This window comes from Sinocyclocheilus anshuiensis, unplaced genomic scaffold, assembly GCF_001515605.1.
Source record: "Sinocyclocheilus anshuiensis isolate Anshui unplaced genomic scaffold, SAMN03320099.WGS_v1.1 scaffold710, whole genome shotgun sequence".
NCBI classification, from domain to species: Eukaryota; Metazoa; Chordata; class Actinopteri; order Cypriniformes; family Cyprinidae; genus Sinocyclocheilus; species Sinocyclocheilus anshuiensis.
Window position 1 is genome coordinate 1,192,212 of NW_015544201.1, and position 18,758 is coordinate 1,210,969.

At 34.7% G+C, this 18,758-nt stretch overlaps 1 protein-coding gene across 10 annotated transcripts in view; it reads left to right on the forward strand.

The window, feature by feature from the left end:
• The window catches only part of cadpsa (Ca2+-dependent activator protein for secretion a), a 104,243-nt gene that overhangs the window by 44,942 nt on the left and 40,543 nt on the right, over nucleotides 1–18,758 (forward strand). For 5 of the 10 annotated variants that reach the window (XM_016497381.1, XM_016497386.1, XM_016497383.1 and 2 more), the window contains exons 8-12: nucleotides 4,617–4,728; nucleotides 5,646–5,782; nucleotides 7,384–7,450; nucleotides 10,684–10,792; nucleotides 12,659–12,871. In XM_016497381.1, coding sequence (XP_016352867.1) covers nucleotides 4,617–4,728; nucleotides 5,646–5,782; nucleotides 7,384–7,450; nucleotides 10,684–10,792; nucleotides 12,659–12,871 — 638 coding nt within the window. Of the gene's footprint in view, nucleotides 1–4,616; nucleotides 4,729–5,645; nucleotides 5,783–7,383; nucleotides 7,451–8,104; nucleotides 8,156–10,683; nucleotides 10,793–12,658; nucleotides 12,872–14,377; nucleotides 14,390–18,758 lie in introns of all 10 variants that reach the window. The other 5 variants (XM_016497379.1, XM_016497382.1, XM_016497387.1 and 2 more) reach the window with 2 other exon arrangements.

The window sequence follows — 18,758 nt, forward strand, 5'->3', positions numbered from 1 at the left end:
CTAAAAGTGTTACGGACAGCAGGGAAAACAAAAGCCAATACTAAATGCTGCTAACCGTATAATTTTGCATAGTTAAGAAAAATAACTGTGCTTAACAAGGAAAAAGAGAAAATGCTACCAATATCTGTCCGATTGAATTCACACTGCCGATTTATCTGTCACTTGGCAGCCATATTATGCATATGGGAGCGTGGACAGGTGAACAGGCTATCATAATGAATAAAACCTTAAAGCAAAAACCTTAAACCTTGTTTTACATCACAGCTCAAGTATGACAGATGGAGCCATGTTGTTTCTTTATTAATAACTTTCCATTTTTTTATATATATATACAGTGGGTACGGAAAGTATTCAGACCCCCTTAAATTTTTCACTCTTTGTTATATTGCAGCACATGATCATTCATATATGCTTCGAACAGAAGCCTTTTGTGATTTGTAAAGAAGGCAGTAGTCTTATATGTGACTGTTTCTGCTCTATTGTGTCACTGTGGTGTCGCTCCAGGCGCTGTGGATTACGTAACTCCGATAGCTTTGCTGAGAAGTGTTTTACAGTGTGTGTGTGTGTGTGCACTTTGTTACAGTGTGTTATATAAATAATAATAATAATAATAATTCATTACATTTATATAGCGCTTTTCTAGGCACTCAAAGCGCTTTACATTGTCAGGGGTATCTCCTCATCCACCACCAGTGTGCAGCATCCACCTGGATATATAGAGCAGTAATAGATCAGGGTTTCCTTACCACGTGTTTTGGGCTTTTAATGTAATGAACCTCTGGCCACATTTAGCAGGCCAGATTTTGTGGGTCAGTGTATATTTGTATTTTTGTGGTATACTTAGGATCTATGTTCAGGCTCTATTTGCCAATCACATGTGACTCACTCACTCCCTTTTTTTTTTTTTTTTTATAGATTTTTTCCAGTAGACAGGTTAGAATAAAGATCTAGAGATGCTCAAAATCTTATTTGGTGTATCTTTCTATCTGATTTTGTTTATTGTTCAAGTTAGACATATCACATGCATTTTTCTCAGCAGATTGATTCTTCTTTTTTTAATCATGTCAAGAGAGGATTGCTGGACCAGGGGCACATGGACTTGGTCAGTTTTTGGTGTTTACAGTTTGACTGAAGCTCAAAAGTGAGAAATGAAAACAGCATTTAGAAGTCAGTCACATTAGGCATCCTAAAATATTGATATGGTGCATATAGAAATGTTAGCTCGTGTACTGCCACCTGCTGGCTATATTAGTAGTAGTAGTATATTAGTAGCAGCACTGTGAATTTCATTTACATGCAAATTAATACAAATATAAAAATATATGGCTCACTCTCTGGCAACACTGATTTGGCAACTTCTGACATTTTAGTAATGTATTTCTAATTGTAAATTGTAAACAGTGTAATTTTTAGGGAATTTATTGTTTAAGAATGAAGCATAAATTTTTCACACACACACACACACACACACACACACACACACACACACACACACACATTTTTAGGGAATTTATTGTTTAAGAATGAAGCATAAATTTTTCACACACACACACACACACATTTACAGCTTGTGGTCATATCAGTGTTATCAGACAGCTGTTCTGTACCAGGTGGAAGATCTGATGCCAGATTGTTATGAGGACATTTACATTCAAGTTTTACCAACTTTACCTAGCTATCTAGCTATAAAAGACTAACTGAAACCAAAACACTACCCCAAAAACTCTGCATTAATAGAATTACAACAAAACAATTATTTATTTTATGTATGAATAATGGTACCTTAGAGCAGTGGTTCCCAACCCTGGTCCTGGAGGCACCCTAACACTGCACATTTTGCATGTCTCCTTTCTCTGATGCACCAATTTCAGGTCTTGAAGTCTCTACTAATGAGCTGATGACCTGAATCAGGTGTGTTTGATTAAGGAGACATGCAAAATGTGCAGTGTTGGGGTGCCTCTAGGACCAGGGTTGGGAACCACTGCCTTAGAGGACATATTCAATAGAAGGGTTATATATATAGAAAGAAGGTTTATATATAGAAAGGTTTATATATAGAAAGAAAGAAAGAAAGAGAGAGAGAGAGAAAGCGAGAAAAAGAAAGAAAGAAAGAGAAAGAAAGAAAGAAAGAGAAAGAAAGAAAGACTTTAATTCTGCAAAGACACATGAAATTGATGAAAGATGACAGTCAGGAACATTACATTGTTATAGAAGATTTCTGTTAAAAAAATGCTGTCCTTTTGCATAACAACCATTTTCAACAAAGATAATAATAAGAAATGTTTCTTAAGCACCAAATCAGCATATTAGAATGATTTCTGAAGGCTCATGTGACTCTGAAGACTGGAGTAATGATGCTGAAAATTCAACTTCGCAATCACAGGAATAAACTGAATTTAAAAATATATTAAAACAGTTATTGTAATATTATTTCACAGTATTACTGTTTTACTGTATTTTGGTCAAATAAATGCAGTCTTCTTAGTGTGCATAGATAGATAGATAAATAGATACTAAACAGCAGTTCACAGTTCACATGCTGTGCCCCCTGCAGCCTTCAAGTACACAGCAAGTTCCACTAACGTTTTCCATGATCTTGTATTGATGGCATTCTTGCTAACAGCACTTATTGTTACTTCCAACGAGTTTGTTTCAACGCCATGAGCCAAATATGCATCAGACATCTCCCCTGAGACGCTGATGTGAAGGAAGGTTGAATGGCTCTATACACCAACACAGCAAACAAACATACACAAGCATACATAAGACACAGCGTCCACGTACCCTCAGCCTCACCCCAGGCATTCTAGAGGGAGCCAGGCTCAGAGGGGGTTGCCATGGAGATTTACTGCACTGTGTTCCCCATGTGCACTGTGGCCAGATGATTGCCCCCCTCATCTCAAGGGATCACAGCACACACACACACACACACACACACACACACACACACACACTCACACACACAGACACACACATGCATCACAAATACTTTCATGTACGCACAAATGCACACACACAGTGCATTGCCAGACAAGCCAACAAAGCTGCAGTACTTGTCCTGTTGATTCAGCCTTTCTCCACAAAATAAAAGGTATTTATGTATGTAGACAAGCTCTTTTTTTTAGCTTGTTATTGGATTTTTGCCATTTCATTAATAGGTACAGAAGGACATATTCAGTTCTATGTCTCCTACATAGGCACCACTTCTTAGTGTGTATTAACCACCAAGCCTCTGGAAAAAAAGAAAATATTTTCAGCATATACAGATCAAAGTTTTTCTATGTTCTTCAATGCAGATACATTTTTGTTACCTTTGCACAATTTGATTACATTTAGCTCAGTTATTTTGGAAAGATTCGTAATCATTTAGGAAAATATACCATTTAAAAGATTGGGGTCGGTAAGATTTTTTAAAATGTTGCTTATGTATGTCGAGGCTGCATTTATTTGACCAAAAATACAGTAAAAACATCAATGTTGGAAATATTAATTAATTAATTAATTTATTTTTAAAGAATGGTTTCTGTTTGAACATATTTAAAAATTTGTAACTTTTTTATGTGACGGCAAGGCTGAATTTTCAGCAGCCTACTCCAGTCTTCATCATCTAATACGCTGATTTTGTGCTCACGAAACATTTCTTATTATTATCAGTATTGAAAACTGTTGTGCTACATAATATTTTTTTGTGGAATTTTTTTTCAGGATTCTTTGAATAGAAAGTTCAAAAGAACAGCATTTATTTTAAATTATACACGTCTTTACTGCCAATTTAATACATCCTTGATAAATAAAATGATAAATGTCATAAATAAATAAATAAAAAAGACCCCAAGCTTTTGAGTCAAAAGCACAATTGAAGAACAGTTTTCACTATAGTCGAATATTATACATCAATTATCAAATAATTGAAATACTATATAATCAAAAATAATGCATCAACCTTTACAATAACAGCCTCAAAATGTAATTTTAAGAAAATAATGTGCAGTTTATTATTGATCCAATAAAAAAACTAAAGGATAGCATCATGTCGACAAACTAACCCAAAAAGGTGTTAAAGGGATAGTTCACCCAAAAATGTTTCTGTCATCATTTACTCACCCTGAAGTTGTTCCAAACCTATATGAGTTTATTAAGATATTTTGAAGAATATGGGTAACCAAACAGTTGACAGTGGCCATTGACTTCCATAGTATGGGGGGGAAAATACAATGGAAATCAATGGTTTCGTTACTAACATTCTTCAAAATGCCTTCTTTTGTAATCAACACAAAAAAATTAACTTATACAGGTTTGGAACAAATGGAGGGTGATTTAATAATGACAGAATTTTCATTTTTGGTTGAACTATCCCTTTAAGTAGGCTGTGAAATATGCTTTAAAGAAATGCATATCATGATTCTGTGTGTGTGTGTGTGTGCGTGTGTGTGTGCAGAGATGGTCTCTGTAACATGTTGTTGTTGTTGTTGTTGTTGTTATCATTATTATAATAGTCATCGTAATTGATTATGAAATCTAGGCATACAATTTTCATCTTATTCATGTAGTTTTACACTCCTAGTTGCAAAACCAGTTTGAAAACCACTGATTTAATCTCTCTCTGTATTGTTTAGTTGGGGTACTCAAGGAGACTTCACCACCACTCACCCACTTCCAGCTGTAAAGGTGAAACTCTTCACGGAGAGTACAGGAGTGCTGGCATTGGAGGATAAAGAGCTGGGACGGGTCAGACACACACACACACACACACACACACACACACACTGAACCCATCACAGCTCATTCTAGCCTATACTCTTTAAGCAGTCAGCACTGATCTGAGCTCAGTTCCGAGCTCAGAGGTGATCGGTACTAAAATGGTTTTGCTAAGCTCTCCGAAATGAGCAGCCCCCCTGCTTGCCTGTAGCTGTTCTAATGGATTTGATCCAATGCTGAGTCAATGAGGCATAGAGTCTCTCTATTCCCCTCTCTCTCTCTCTCTCTCTTTTCTCTCTCTCTCTATCACTCATTCTCTCTAAACAATAAGCCTGCACTGATATAAAAACAGAAAGATAAGGTGCTGATGTCGGCTCTTATGCAAATGATAGATGACTTCAAAGTGAAGTGAGAGATAGAGAAAATAATGGGATCCGATGTGCGATGAATCAGAACACTGGTGGGAACAGATATTACTGGAAAGCTGCAGTGTCCCACTTTTCCCAACTTTCCTATTTGAGCTAGATATGCAATATATACAGTATGTATGACCACTGATGAAAATTTCAAATGATATTATCAGCATAAAAGTGAAAAGTTAACATGAATATCACGTATTAGTATTTGGTATGTCCCCCTTTACTTTAATGGCAGAATTTTAAATATTTCCTATACATTTTACATATATATTTTTTATATATATTTTTATAATATACGTGTAATCTTTATGTATGTATGTATATATATATATATATATATATATATATATATATATATATATATATATGTATGTATATAACACACACACACACACACACATACACATACATATATATACTTTAAAAAGCAAAAATAATATATATATTCCTAGAATTTCAATGTTGTTTCACACTATATTTTTAAGTTAAAAAATTAAAAAAATAATATCTGCCATAATGTGATTCCAGGTTGTGTTGCATCCAACACCCAATAGTCCCAAACAATGTGATCTCCATAAAATGACTGTTGCCAAAGGTTGCCCAGATGACCTGAAGATCAAATTGGCTGTCCGTATGGACAAACCACAGAACATGAAGCACTGTGGGTAAGTACTTGGTCACTTAGACATACTCATCATTTTAATTTCTGATTTCAGTAAATTCTACACTGACTTAAAACTGAATAGATTTTAGTAAGTTGTTGAATAGATTCAACATGCACAGACTCATTTCTCATTTCAACCTATTTCACCAACACTGAAAGGCAACAGTTACTTACAACTCTCTGTCTGGTCCAATGAACATCTGGCCTCAACACTTTTTCGGATCTTTTGGCTCCATCTAGTGGACAGAGTAACAAATTATTAACTACTGAAGTGACCTTGAGATCTGTACAGAAAATCATGTACAATATATGTGGATTTATTTTACAATATAAATTTTGTAATATATATATATATATATATATATATAGAGAGAGAGAGAGAGAGAGAGAGAGAGAGAGAGAGAGAGCTAAGTGCTATGCATATATATTTTTTAAATATACATTTTTAAAACAATAGATTATAAAAAATTATAAGACATGAATAAATATAAAATAATCGTTTAAATTTTATAACAATAATAAAATTAAATATTTTTTAAACTTAAAAAAAAAAAAAATGTAATAGGGGTCATTTACTTCTATTTATCATCAGATCAGTCATTGTAATGTCCTAAAAATAGATATTGAGATCTGCCTTTGCCTAAAGTGCAATTTACTGTTTTCGCCATTAGGGGGAACTAAAACTACACCTGAACATCCACATCTGTTTCTTCGCTTGCATTAAAACTCACACTACTTTCTGAGGGAAGACTCATAGGTCATCCTCTATAAAGTTGCATTATGTATTTGCATTCTTTTAGATTTTTTTTATTTTAAATATACACTCAAGCAATATATACTATATAACAAATCTCAACTGCCTGATTCTTGCCAGCTCATTTTATAAAATGACTATTTTATAGTCCAACTATATCCGCATATATGCAAGTGTACTTTTGAATGGCGATATATATAATATATATAAAATATCCACAGCTTGATTGCTTGTATTGTTCCAAAATGTAAACTATGTTATCTAAATGTGACTATAAGGTATGAAGATATTAAAAAAATATATAATTATTAACAGCACAATTTTCTTTAATGCTGCTTTGAAACAATGTGTACAGACTTGAAGGAAATAATGTCAAATATTTTATTTGATTTCATTTAAAATAACTGTATATATCATCCTTGATTACTCAACACATTTTTAGTGTTATAGCTGTATTGTCTTAGCTGTAGCAAATGTTTTCTTACTTTTATTTTGAAAAGAACTATAGCTCATCGTTAAATAATCAGACACCTATTTTGCCTGTTTATAGCATATTAATGTCTTCTCAGTGCATTTTTGAGTAACTTATTTTTTATTTTTGTTCACATTTTTGTAAATGTTTATATTTCTGTATGTTGTATGTGTTTAAAACATATTTTACATTTTTTTAACATATATTTATGATGTTAAAATATCCCTGTCGTAATTTATTACATTTGAGTTACTCTGTGATGCAAAGTCAGAGAGAAAGGCAACAGTGGCCCATTATCACCCAAATTAAGAACAACACATCAAGCATGCTATATCTTGACACTGTGATGCAACACCTGCTCTACATCTGTTCACAGTTACCTTTGGGCCATTGGGAAAAACCTGTGGAAAAGATGGAAGAAGAGGTTCTTCGTCTTGGTGCAGGTATGTGCTTTTTCACCTTGGTGTCACTTCTAATGAGACTGTTTCCTCCCCTTTTGATTCAGATTTTTTTATCAAGTGCTGTGCATTTCCATTTCCATTGTATGTGTCAAAACTGCTTCAGTGAAGTAGACTAGATTCACGGCTCTTTCTGATCGAGCACTGTGTCAGGTACTTCGATGGAGCCTTTTGTATATCTGTCTCTATTTTTTGCTGTTCAGTTAGCTCCTCTGTGGTGGGTTATAACATGTCTGAGAGCTAAAAGTTGACAAGCGGCTTGACATAGTAAAGGACCAGCACTCGCAGCTAAAAGAGCCCACATCACACGCCCACCAGTCGCTCGCAGCTATGGCTACAGCAAGTGACAAACAACAGTCAATACACTGACATTATTTATTTACCTTAGTGTTTGTGTGCATGTGTGTCTGTGTTCTTGTGTGCATGCAAGCGAAAAACATTACACGTTGCCCCGTTTGTGTTTTAGAATGTCAGTGTGGGTAAGAAAATATGCCAGAATGCGTTTTTTGTGTCCGTGCTTTGTTTTGTTTTTTTTGTTTGTTTGTTTGATTTTGTTGGTTTCACACTTTGTATTTGTTTGTCTCCTTTCTGCTTTTTGTTGTTTCTTCTCCGTTGATCTCGTGTTAAATCCTTTGTAAGTATTCACACAAACGTCAACACATCCATTTGTCTAGTCCTCATCTCGTAAATGTGAATGTTAACATAAACATACACGTAAACTCCAGAATACGTCATGGCAATTTGAACGTTTTATTTAGATTAAAAAAAATATATAAAATGTATTATACCGCAGTTCAGTATATTTCTGAAATAATTTATTTATTACTTTATTTAACACCTTAATATCTGTTATTAACATCATTGTATCCTTTTTCTTATCTATCAATATTAATATTTTATATACACTACTGTTCAAAAATGGGGGGGGGGGTAAGATTTTGTAATGCTTTTGAATGAAGTTTCTTATGTTAACCAAGGCTATATTTACAATTAAATATATTTCAAAATAAATTCTGAAATTTATATCCACAAAACAGAATTTTCAGCAGCCATTACTCCAGTCTTCAGTGTCACATAATCCTTCAAAACTCATTCTAAAATGCTGATTTGGTGCTCAAGAAACATTTCTTCTTATTATCAATGTATATCAATAAATATACATTTCAAAATAACAGCATTTTTAATTTGAAATATAATCTTTTATAACAGTATTTACTGTCACTTTTGATCAATTTAATGCATCCTTGCTGAATAAACCTATTGAAAAATAAATATACTAAAATGTATTTGAAGTATATTTAAGTCATGCTAAATATACTACAAATACATTTACATTTTTATGTACTTAACAAAAATACCCTGCAATTGTACTTTTAGTATACTAAACTGGTATACTTAAAGTCTGCTAAATTGGAACAACTACTTTTGTACCTAATGCACTTTAATTGTGCAGAAGTTGTGCTGAGGTCCAACTGAAGTATATTTGATTGTGCTAAAGTGGAACTATTGCAAGTATACTTTAGGTACACTTTAAATATTTTGCATTTAAAGACCAATATTATTCAAAGATCATACAATCCTCATCAATAGTGACATTAAAACACATTTTAGACTCAATATTAAGAAATGTGTATTGTGCACAAGTAGTACTCCAGATAAAGTTTAACTATAATTTTTAAATTAGTAAGTCTCCAGCTATACGTCAGTAAATATGTTTGAACTATGTTTAGTATGAAATAAATGCATTTTAAATATATTACTTTTTTACTAGCAAAAGTATTAATTTAACTAAATATTTTGTATGCTAGAAGTGCTGTCAGTGGCTGGCCAGCGTTTGATTGACACTCTGAATGATTCTATGTAAATGCCCCTGCATTTAATGTGGGGTTTGTGTTACAGGGTGGGTGTGAGTTCACTGTTGCATTATTCATAGATTATTACCACACCACGTAGACCATTTAGGGCTCCAGTTTGACACAGTCTGGCTTTGAAACAAGGTGTCACGAAAAAGTGATGACAGAGTTCCCCGTGGCTCCACCCTGCCATTTCATTTCTTCGGTGTTGCTTAAGTCTATGAATACGGAAAAGTCTTATCTATTATAACATCTCTATACTTCATAGAGCACTGATAGTCGTATAAATAGTCATAAATTTATAGCAGCCACATCGTCTATCTTTGTGCCTCTCAGTACCCTTGTTGTCAGTAAGCTGACAGCATAAGGCCAGCATTATGATTCAAACTGAAGTCTAATTATTTTATGGTTGGTAGGCGATGTGACAAAACAGCGGGCAGACGCTCTGTGCTCGCTTCCTCTTTCCCCTCATCTCATCTCATCTCCGATGCTCTGGCTCAGGCTTACGCATCTGAATATGGTAATGCGTTCGAGTGACCCGAAGGGGCTCGGGTTGTGTGTCTGGCATTCGGCTTTATATTTCCACCGTTAGTGATCGATTTGTGCCCACTCTCCTGCTCTCTTCATCCACAATGCAATTTGCAGAGCTTCGACAATAACAAGGTTATTTAAAAGAGCAAAAGCATGCTGCGGTAATCAGAAAGCAAAGTCATTTAAAATCCTTTAACTGTCGGTTTGACAGCGGGTCAATGGCCCCACCAGCGACCGTCCTGCTTCTGACAGGCCCGAACTTCAGCGGATTGATGGGAGATTGTGTGTGTATGTGTGTGTGCGAGCGTGGGGGGTGTGCATGCCCCAGTGGCCTCCCGAAGGCGCCTGGGTGCCACCAAGCCAGATTAGGGCCCCGAAGCCAGCCCAAGTGCCCGTCACACACATGACATTGAATTTATCATGTCACTCGGAGACGGAGTGAGAGAGGGCTGCCACTTTCAGCAGAGGTGATGGAGGCGCAGGATTGGTGTAATGCTGCGGATAAGGCCAGAGAACGTCTTGACAGCAGCACGTCTGTGTGTGTAGAACGTGTGTATGACGGGCACCAAACTGCACGACTCGCATCCAGAGTGACAGTGTGTCATCCCACACTCTTCTGTCAGTCCCATTTGATTGGCAGGACAAAACCCTGCAAGTCCAACCCTACACCGTCAGTGACCAAGACAGCCTCCCTCTGAGATGCCACCCTCCGTTTGAACCTTATCACAAGCCTGAAGTAGATATTTCTGTTTGGGTTTTGCACTTCCAGTTCTAATAGTGCAATTCATAATTCATAACAATGATGTGGCTTTAATGTGCCAATATTCTTTCCAGGTGAGCCAGTACACCTTTGTCATGTGTAGCTACAGGGAGAAGAAAGCAGAACCTGTTGAACTTCTCCAACTGGACGGATACACTGTGGATTACACCGACCCTCAGCCAGGTCACTGCAGCCAATCGAAATGCTACAATCAATGACATCACAGTGAAAAAAAAACTAAAATCTGGAATATTGTCCTCACCTGTTCTGTCCACCTTATTTGTAACGTAAGAGTGTGTGTGGCCATTTGTAGCTTGAATGTGCGAGGCTTCCGGTGTCAATCGCTTACAGTTATTTTACCTGCACAAAAACAGTCCGTTACGCTGTTTGATTCTGTAAACTGGTATTTGTTTTTATATTTTTATTTATCATTATAATTATAAACACACTGTAGCACAGGTAGTTTTACTGCACTCTGAACTATAGGTTTATTTACCTATAGTGGCTAATGGATCTGACGTCTTGCACATTCACAGAAAATAGCTTTACTTCATTGCAAAATAAGGTGGATAGAAATACCTGTTAGACCAGCAGGTGGCATGTGTTTCTAGGATCCATACACATTTATTCCCAAGGAATAGGTGACTCATTTTATTAATGTTAAATAAACTCTGGTAATTAACCAGTTTAGATCAATTATCTTTCATTGAAACCTTCTGTATCTTTGCATAAAACATTATGCACAGTGTACATGAGTTTTCTGATCGGTCTTATAGTGTCTGCGCAGTTGCATGTTTTATCATTTTTATGTCATCTGATATTTGACTAATGAATCTGTTATAGTCTACACATAATCAAACACTGTATACTAAGTATTGTGGCATAAATGGAATAAATTATAACAATTATATCAATATCAAACACTATCTGTTCATTTAGGTCAATTACTCTGTAAAAATGTTTTATGAGATAACCAAAAAATGTGATTCAGGTGGCCACATCTATATTAACTGATAAATAAAGTAGAAATATGTTTTTAATATGGTTGAAACAACCTAACTACATTAGGTTACACAAACAAAAGCAATTACTGTAAAATTACTGTAAAATAAGATTCTAAACATCAATGTGAATTAAATATTAATATTAATTAAAGCATTGGTTGTAATATTAATTAATATTAATATTACTAATATCTTTACAGCATTTATTAATCTTGATTAATAATCATTGTAACATTATTATTAACTAATAATTAATATAATATGATATAATTAATCTGGATTAATAAATGATTATATGATATAACTAATCTTGATTAATAAATGTATAATTTTTATTAATATCAGTTTACAAATATGCTATTATTCACTGTTCATCTTAGTTGATAATGCATTAATGTCAAGTAAAAATATTATTTAATGTAATTGAATTACTACATTACATTGCAGAATCTATGGTAATATTACCTAATGTTTTGGCGATCATGCAACTAATAATTAGCAATATCTTTTACAGCATTTAATTATGATTAATGTGATTTATTGTTGTTGTTGAAAATTTACATTAAATATTATATAATACTCTAGATGAATATTTATTCATCTTGATTAATGTGTTTATGTATATGCTATTGTTCACTGTTAGTTAATCTTAGTGCACAATACATAATAATTAATGTCAAAAATGTATGTACATCGTATATGTTGCTCCTAAATTGGAAACCCAGGTTCACATCCGTCCTGTGTTATGTCCCGATCCCATTCCTACTCTCTCTCCCTGTAGTTTCCTGTCATTAAAATAATTAAATAAATACATGGATAAATAAATAAATGCATAATTAATGTATTATTAAATGTAGAATTTAATACAAGTTTTAAAAATGCTGTGAAAGTATTGTTAGTTCAACCATGCTACCAGGTACCTTAAAAGGTTCAGATCCAGTAGAAATGACTCTATTATCACTTTTCACACTTTTGATTACACAGTAATTTATTTCATTCCATTGAAAGTGAATGGAATGAATGATGAACAATACGTTGAATGCAGGTCTGGATGGTGCTCGGACGTTCTTCAATGCTGTGAAGGAGGGAGACACTGTGATCTTCGCCAGCGATGATGAGCAAGATCGAATCCTGTGGGTTCAAGCGATGTATCGTGCCACAGGCCAGTCCCACAAACCCATCCCGCCAACCCAGGTGCAGAAACTCAATGCCAAAGGAGGGACAGCACCACAGCTTGATGCTCCCATCTCTCAGTTCTGTAAGTATGAATACATAGACTCTACAGTTCCACACATGCTGACTGCAGTCTCACACACACACACACACACACACACACACACACACACACACACACACACACACACACACACACACACACACTGACACTCTTCATTGCAGTAACACTATTACATGGAATCTTTGTATATCTTTGGTGAAATAAGTTCCTGTTCTAAGTTCCTGCTGATGTTTTTACACTGTTTCACTCTACTGCTCGTTAATGTCCTATAAGTGTAATCTCAACAGCCTTCACCTCCTGAGCACAGTAACTACTTACTGGATTGGTGTTGTAAAAAGGGAGAACAATCTCACTATGCACTGCTTGATTCTGTCAGAAATCTTTCATCCTGCATCCCACATAATTTTCATCATTACATATTCTTTGCTTTGATACATTTTAATCCCTGTCCTTTCTTTATTTTATTATTATTTTGCTTAATTAATTAATTAATTAATTTTTATTTTGCCCACTTGTTCTTTCTTTCTTTCTGTCTTTTTTTCTTATTTTTTCTTGTTTTTATTTTGCTCTTTTTTCTTGCTTTTGACTTGCATCTTTGTTCTTTCACTTGTTTGTTTGCACTTTTCTTCTGCCTATTTCTTTCTTTACTTATCATCATTACATATTATTTGCTTTGATACATTTTAATCCCTGTCCTTTCTTTATTTTATTATTATTTTGCTTAATCAATTAATTGTTTTGCCCACTTGTTCTTTCTGTCTTGTTTCTTTGTTTTTTTCCTTGTTTTTATTTTGCTCTTTTTTTTCTTGCTTTTGACTTGCATCTTTGTTCTTTCACTTGTTTGTTTGCACTTTTCTTCTGCCTATTTATTTATTTACTTATTGTTTGCTGTTTTTCTTTTGCTTTTCACTCTTTCACTTTTCTCTTGCTTATATAAGCCGTCTTTTACTTTTGCTTTTCATTCACTCTTGTTTTTCTTTCACTCTTTTTAGCTTTTGTTTATATTTGCTTTTATTCACTCATTGTTTTGTTCTTTATTTTTTACTTTCACTTACTTATGCTTTTCTTTTGTATATTTTTTTTTCTTTTTGTTGTTATTCTTTTTATTTTCCCTCTTTTTCTTTTCTTTTGCATATATTTTCTCTCCTTTATTACATCACTCTTTTCTGTTTATTTGCTTTTTTCACTGTGTTTTGTTCAGTTTTTTTTACTTTCACTTATACATTTCTTTTGCATATTTTCTTTCTTTCTTTCTTTCTTTCTTTCTTTCTTTCTTTCTTTCTGTCAGATAATTGTTTCTGTGTGCATGAATAAGTGTTTCTTTCTTTCTTTCTTTCTTTCTTTCTTTCTGTCAGATAATTGTTTCTGTGTGCATGAATAAGTGTATCAGATCCTCCTCTCATGCTTTGCTTACTGTGTAAAGGGAATAGTCTTTTTCTTTCTCTCTCTTTGCTGTCTTCTGTCTTCTGGTCCAGGCGAGTCTATATGTCACTCTGGTTTGTTCCCTCTTACCCTGCTCTCTTGTAGCCGGACTGAAGGGTAAGTGCTTCCCTGTAGCAGGCACAGATCAGATAAACCGCTCTGGATTATCTGACAAAACAATGTGCTATTCGCTATTCCTCTTCAAAAACTCACATTACCCCTCCTTCTGCAAATCTCCCTCTTTTTTATTTTCTTTAGGTCTGAAATACAAAAGACTAGATTGCATGTGAAATTTTCTTTCTGGATGTTTAACTCTGATTAGCAGTTGCGTATTTGCCTTCTCTCAACATGGCTTCATCGGGTCAACGGCTTCTCAAATCAAAGCAGGGATTCACATTAAAAATAATGTGCAAAATCAAATCCATCTGTTCCTTGTAAGCTAGTTTCTTGTTGGATGAAATCAACAGCAGTTGCCTTTATTTAACAATAAAGATTTCCGACCAAATGGAGAATTTGGTAAATGATATAATTATAGTGATTTTCTCTATTGTAGTTGTTGATTTATTGTGCTAAATGAATTCGGTGAAACCACTGTCGTGCTCTGCACCCCTCAGCAGCTGGTAATTACCATGTTAAGAGTGACATGCTATGAATAAAACAGTGTATCTTCACCCTGATTATTTCTGGCAGCTATCAGTGGAATGTTACCAAATAACTACTTGCTAGTTCACACCAGTTTCTCTCATCTGTAGAAAGTTGTGCCACCAGTGTTTTCATTTTTTTCCTCTTAACCTTATGACAGTGGCAAATTAAATTGTGGTTGCAGTTTTAAATGGGGATTAGGATGTAATCGGAAACATTGGCTGTTTGTTTTCAATTGTTCTTGAAAAGATTTTGTCCTCGAAGCAGTGGACCCAGAAATATTTAACACAATTTGTTCATTCTGTGATTTTTAAGAGTTTATATATATATATATATATATATATATATAAGAGATTTGACAAATATGTAGCTGGGATATAGAAGTTTTCAGAAGATGATATCATACAGTTTCTTTATTGTACGATAGCTAAACTGATGCAACTGTTGTCACAACTGCTAGACAAACCCTTTTGACACACACTGACACATTTAACAAATAGTGGCCCTTTTCACGTCTTACTAGTGTTTCTGTTCTGCTTTCCTATAGAACTACTAACAGTTTTAGACTAACGGTTTCTTTCCTCATCTCTGGGAAAATGCTAAACCCCTTCTTTTGTCTGCCCTTTGTATATACCTGCAAAGGTATAGTGTGTGTAGGGGGGACTGAAATCAGAGAGACAACCTAAAGTTAGTGATACTTTGAGATTTCTGAGGTCTTGTAGTTGTAATAATAATAATAATAATAATTATTATTATTATTATTATCTTACCATGGCTTACACCCAGTGACAACTGCAGACAACCTCAAGGTCATTTAACAACAACAACAATAATAATAATAACAATAATAATAATAATTATTATTATTATTATTATTAACAATGGCTTACACCCAGTGTAGACACGATGTATCATTTAACAACAATAATAATAATAATAATAATAATTATTATTATTATTATTATATTAACAATGGCTTACAGCCAGTATTCACAGCCTTAAGGACACAACAATGGATGCTCATATAGGCAAAACAGGTTTGAACCTGACCTGCAACATGTCTCAATACCCCCACCCCACCCCCTGCCTAATTTAATAGAAATAAAAAACAGTATTGTTAATAATAATTGGTTTTATCTTTCAGCTTATTCACTGCTTCATTATTCTGAAACAAAGAAAGCAGTGATTGATGTTGGATGTCAGCCAGAGTCCAGGCTTTTCTAATCCAGTGTGATTAGGACTGAAATAGCGATGGGCTCTGAGAGAGGGGCTCACGTATGGACTTGTCTGCAAGCCTGATGAGGGCGTCCATATTGATGGAAATGGAGTTTATGGGCCGATTAAATTAGAAACCACTTAATAAAGTATGTCTCTGCTGTCACCCCTTTCTTCATACCTCCTTTTCTTTTTCTCCCTCTGTCCATCCCTCACTCACAGAGGAGTGCCCATCCTGTCAGTTGGCCCCTTCAGCTCTTGTCGGCCCAGGGCTGAATCTCAGGCTCCCGATCCGTCCATTGTGTGTGCTTGTGCAGACACATGCACAGAGAAAAAACTCTCTCTCTTCGGACTCTCTGAGAGAGAGGATCCATAAATGAAAAGAATCCATCAATCAGTGTCATTTCTCCTCTGCCCCACTCGGACAGAGCCGACTAATGTCATTGTGTGTTACTGTCCAGAGACCTTCCCCTCAATTCCAGTGTCAAAGAGACATGACAAGCTCATATTAAGACATAGAAGAGCGACACAATGTCACCTTTTTGACCTGTGGCTGATGTTCTGGATCCAGACTGAAGCTTGTGTAAATCCTAGTTCCGTGGCAAAAACAGAGAAACAAATAGAGACATAATTAGCATAGCTGCTGTTCCAACCAAGCTAAATTTATTTGTTTAACCCAATCTAAAGAATAACAATGTGCATTTGATCAGATATAACTGCAGTACAAGATTATGATATACATTATTTGAATGCTTGGCCAAAGAGATGTGTCTTTAATCTAGATTTAAACAGAGAGAGTGTGTCTGAACCCCGAACGATAAGCACTATATTATATAATAATACTTGTTAAAGGGATAGTTCACCCAAAAATGAAAATTCCGTCATCATTTACTCACCCTCAAACCTGTATGACTGACTTTCTTAAGATCTCTTGAAGATCTCATGAAGAATGTTGCTAATCAAACAGTTTTTGTTACCATTACACTTCCATTGCAACAAAAAATATAGTGGAAATCAATAGGAACTGAAACTTTGGTTTGATTATAAACATTCTATCTTCTATTTGGTTACCACTATGAACCCCGAACGATAAGCACTATATTATATAATAATACTTGTTAAAGGGATAGTTCACCCAAAAATGAAAATTCCGTCATCATTTACTAACCCTTGTGTCATTCCAAACCTCTATGACTTTCCATTATACAAAAGAAATTAAACAAGTTTGGAATGAGTGAATAATAACAGAATTTTATTTTTGGGTGGACTATTTCAGGTCCCTTTTTTAATGAGATATTGTTATTATAAGGTTTTTAATGAAAGATATTGTAAAGTACTACCAAATGATTTGATGTACTGTATAAGAATTTAAGGCAAAATATTACAGTTATCATTTACTTTGTGCAAGCAAAAACTTACCTTCCATTATACATCTAAGCAGTTTAAGACTTGTTCCTGGTTTATCATGCAATCCAGTGACGATCTGGAGGAGGTGTCTGCTGAATGGCTCAATCATACAGTATAGCTCTAAAACCCCTGGTTGAAACGGGGCATTAGAATAAGAATAGCTCCTGACCAGTGGCAGGATTAAGAAACGGCCGTGCTTATTTGTGCAGGCCCAGATGTAATACCTAAGCTTACCAACTGCAGAGGAAAGGGAAAATGTGTTGTTGAATTTATTTAGTCTCTTTAATGGACAATAGATGGCGAGGGTAGGGGGCTCCACTGCCGGCTCTCTCCCAGGTCTGGGTTTAGAGGCACTGGGTTTCTTTAATTAGGGCTTCCCTGAGGGGGGGGGCAGAGGCCTGCGGACAGAGCAATGAATGGAGAAGGAGGGGAAAAGCGTGAACGTAGAGTTGTTGTTTGATTAGGAGGACCAGACAGGAACACTGGCTCAGACAGGTCTTGCTGGATTACCAAGGCAAAAAAGACAAAACACGCCAATAATATAATGATGTTGGCGTACAATTTTCTCAATTTTTCTTGCTCTTTTAATGCATTGTGTATGCATTCATATAAAATGAAAGGATAGATACCATATGCATTTGGACACATATGGATTTTACAAATCTGCTTTTAAATTAGCTTGAAGTCAACAAGCAGCAATTCTGCTTTGTTGCTCTTATAAGACCAGTACTTTTAGTCTCGCAAGCCAAAAGTTTGAATTGATATTGCCTGATTGTCACGTTGAACCACCAATCTCCTTCTTTGATTTTACACGATGGGTAATTTTATAAATAAAAAGTTCATCATACATGCAGGGAAAAAAATTATTGGATATTTTTAAAATATTCTAAGCCAAAACCTCTCAAACTTAATTAAAATGTAGCTCTTTATCATTATCGCTCACTGTATTTCAGTAACTTTCCACAGCATATATATACATTTGAAATAAAATGTATCTAAAGTAAACAAATTGTTTCCCTCAGCAAGCAAATATATAGGGTCGTTAAAAAATATAAATAATTGCTATACATTGTTGTTGTGAATATATATGAGATAACCATATGTTGTTGTTGTTGAGTTAAAACAATGAATATCAATATTTCTTTGTGTTGAAATGTGCCTTGAAATCTAACTTTTTTTTTAAATATATCAATTAAAATGCAAAATTATATATATATATATA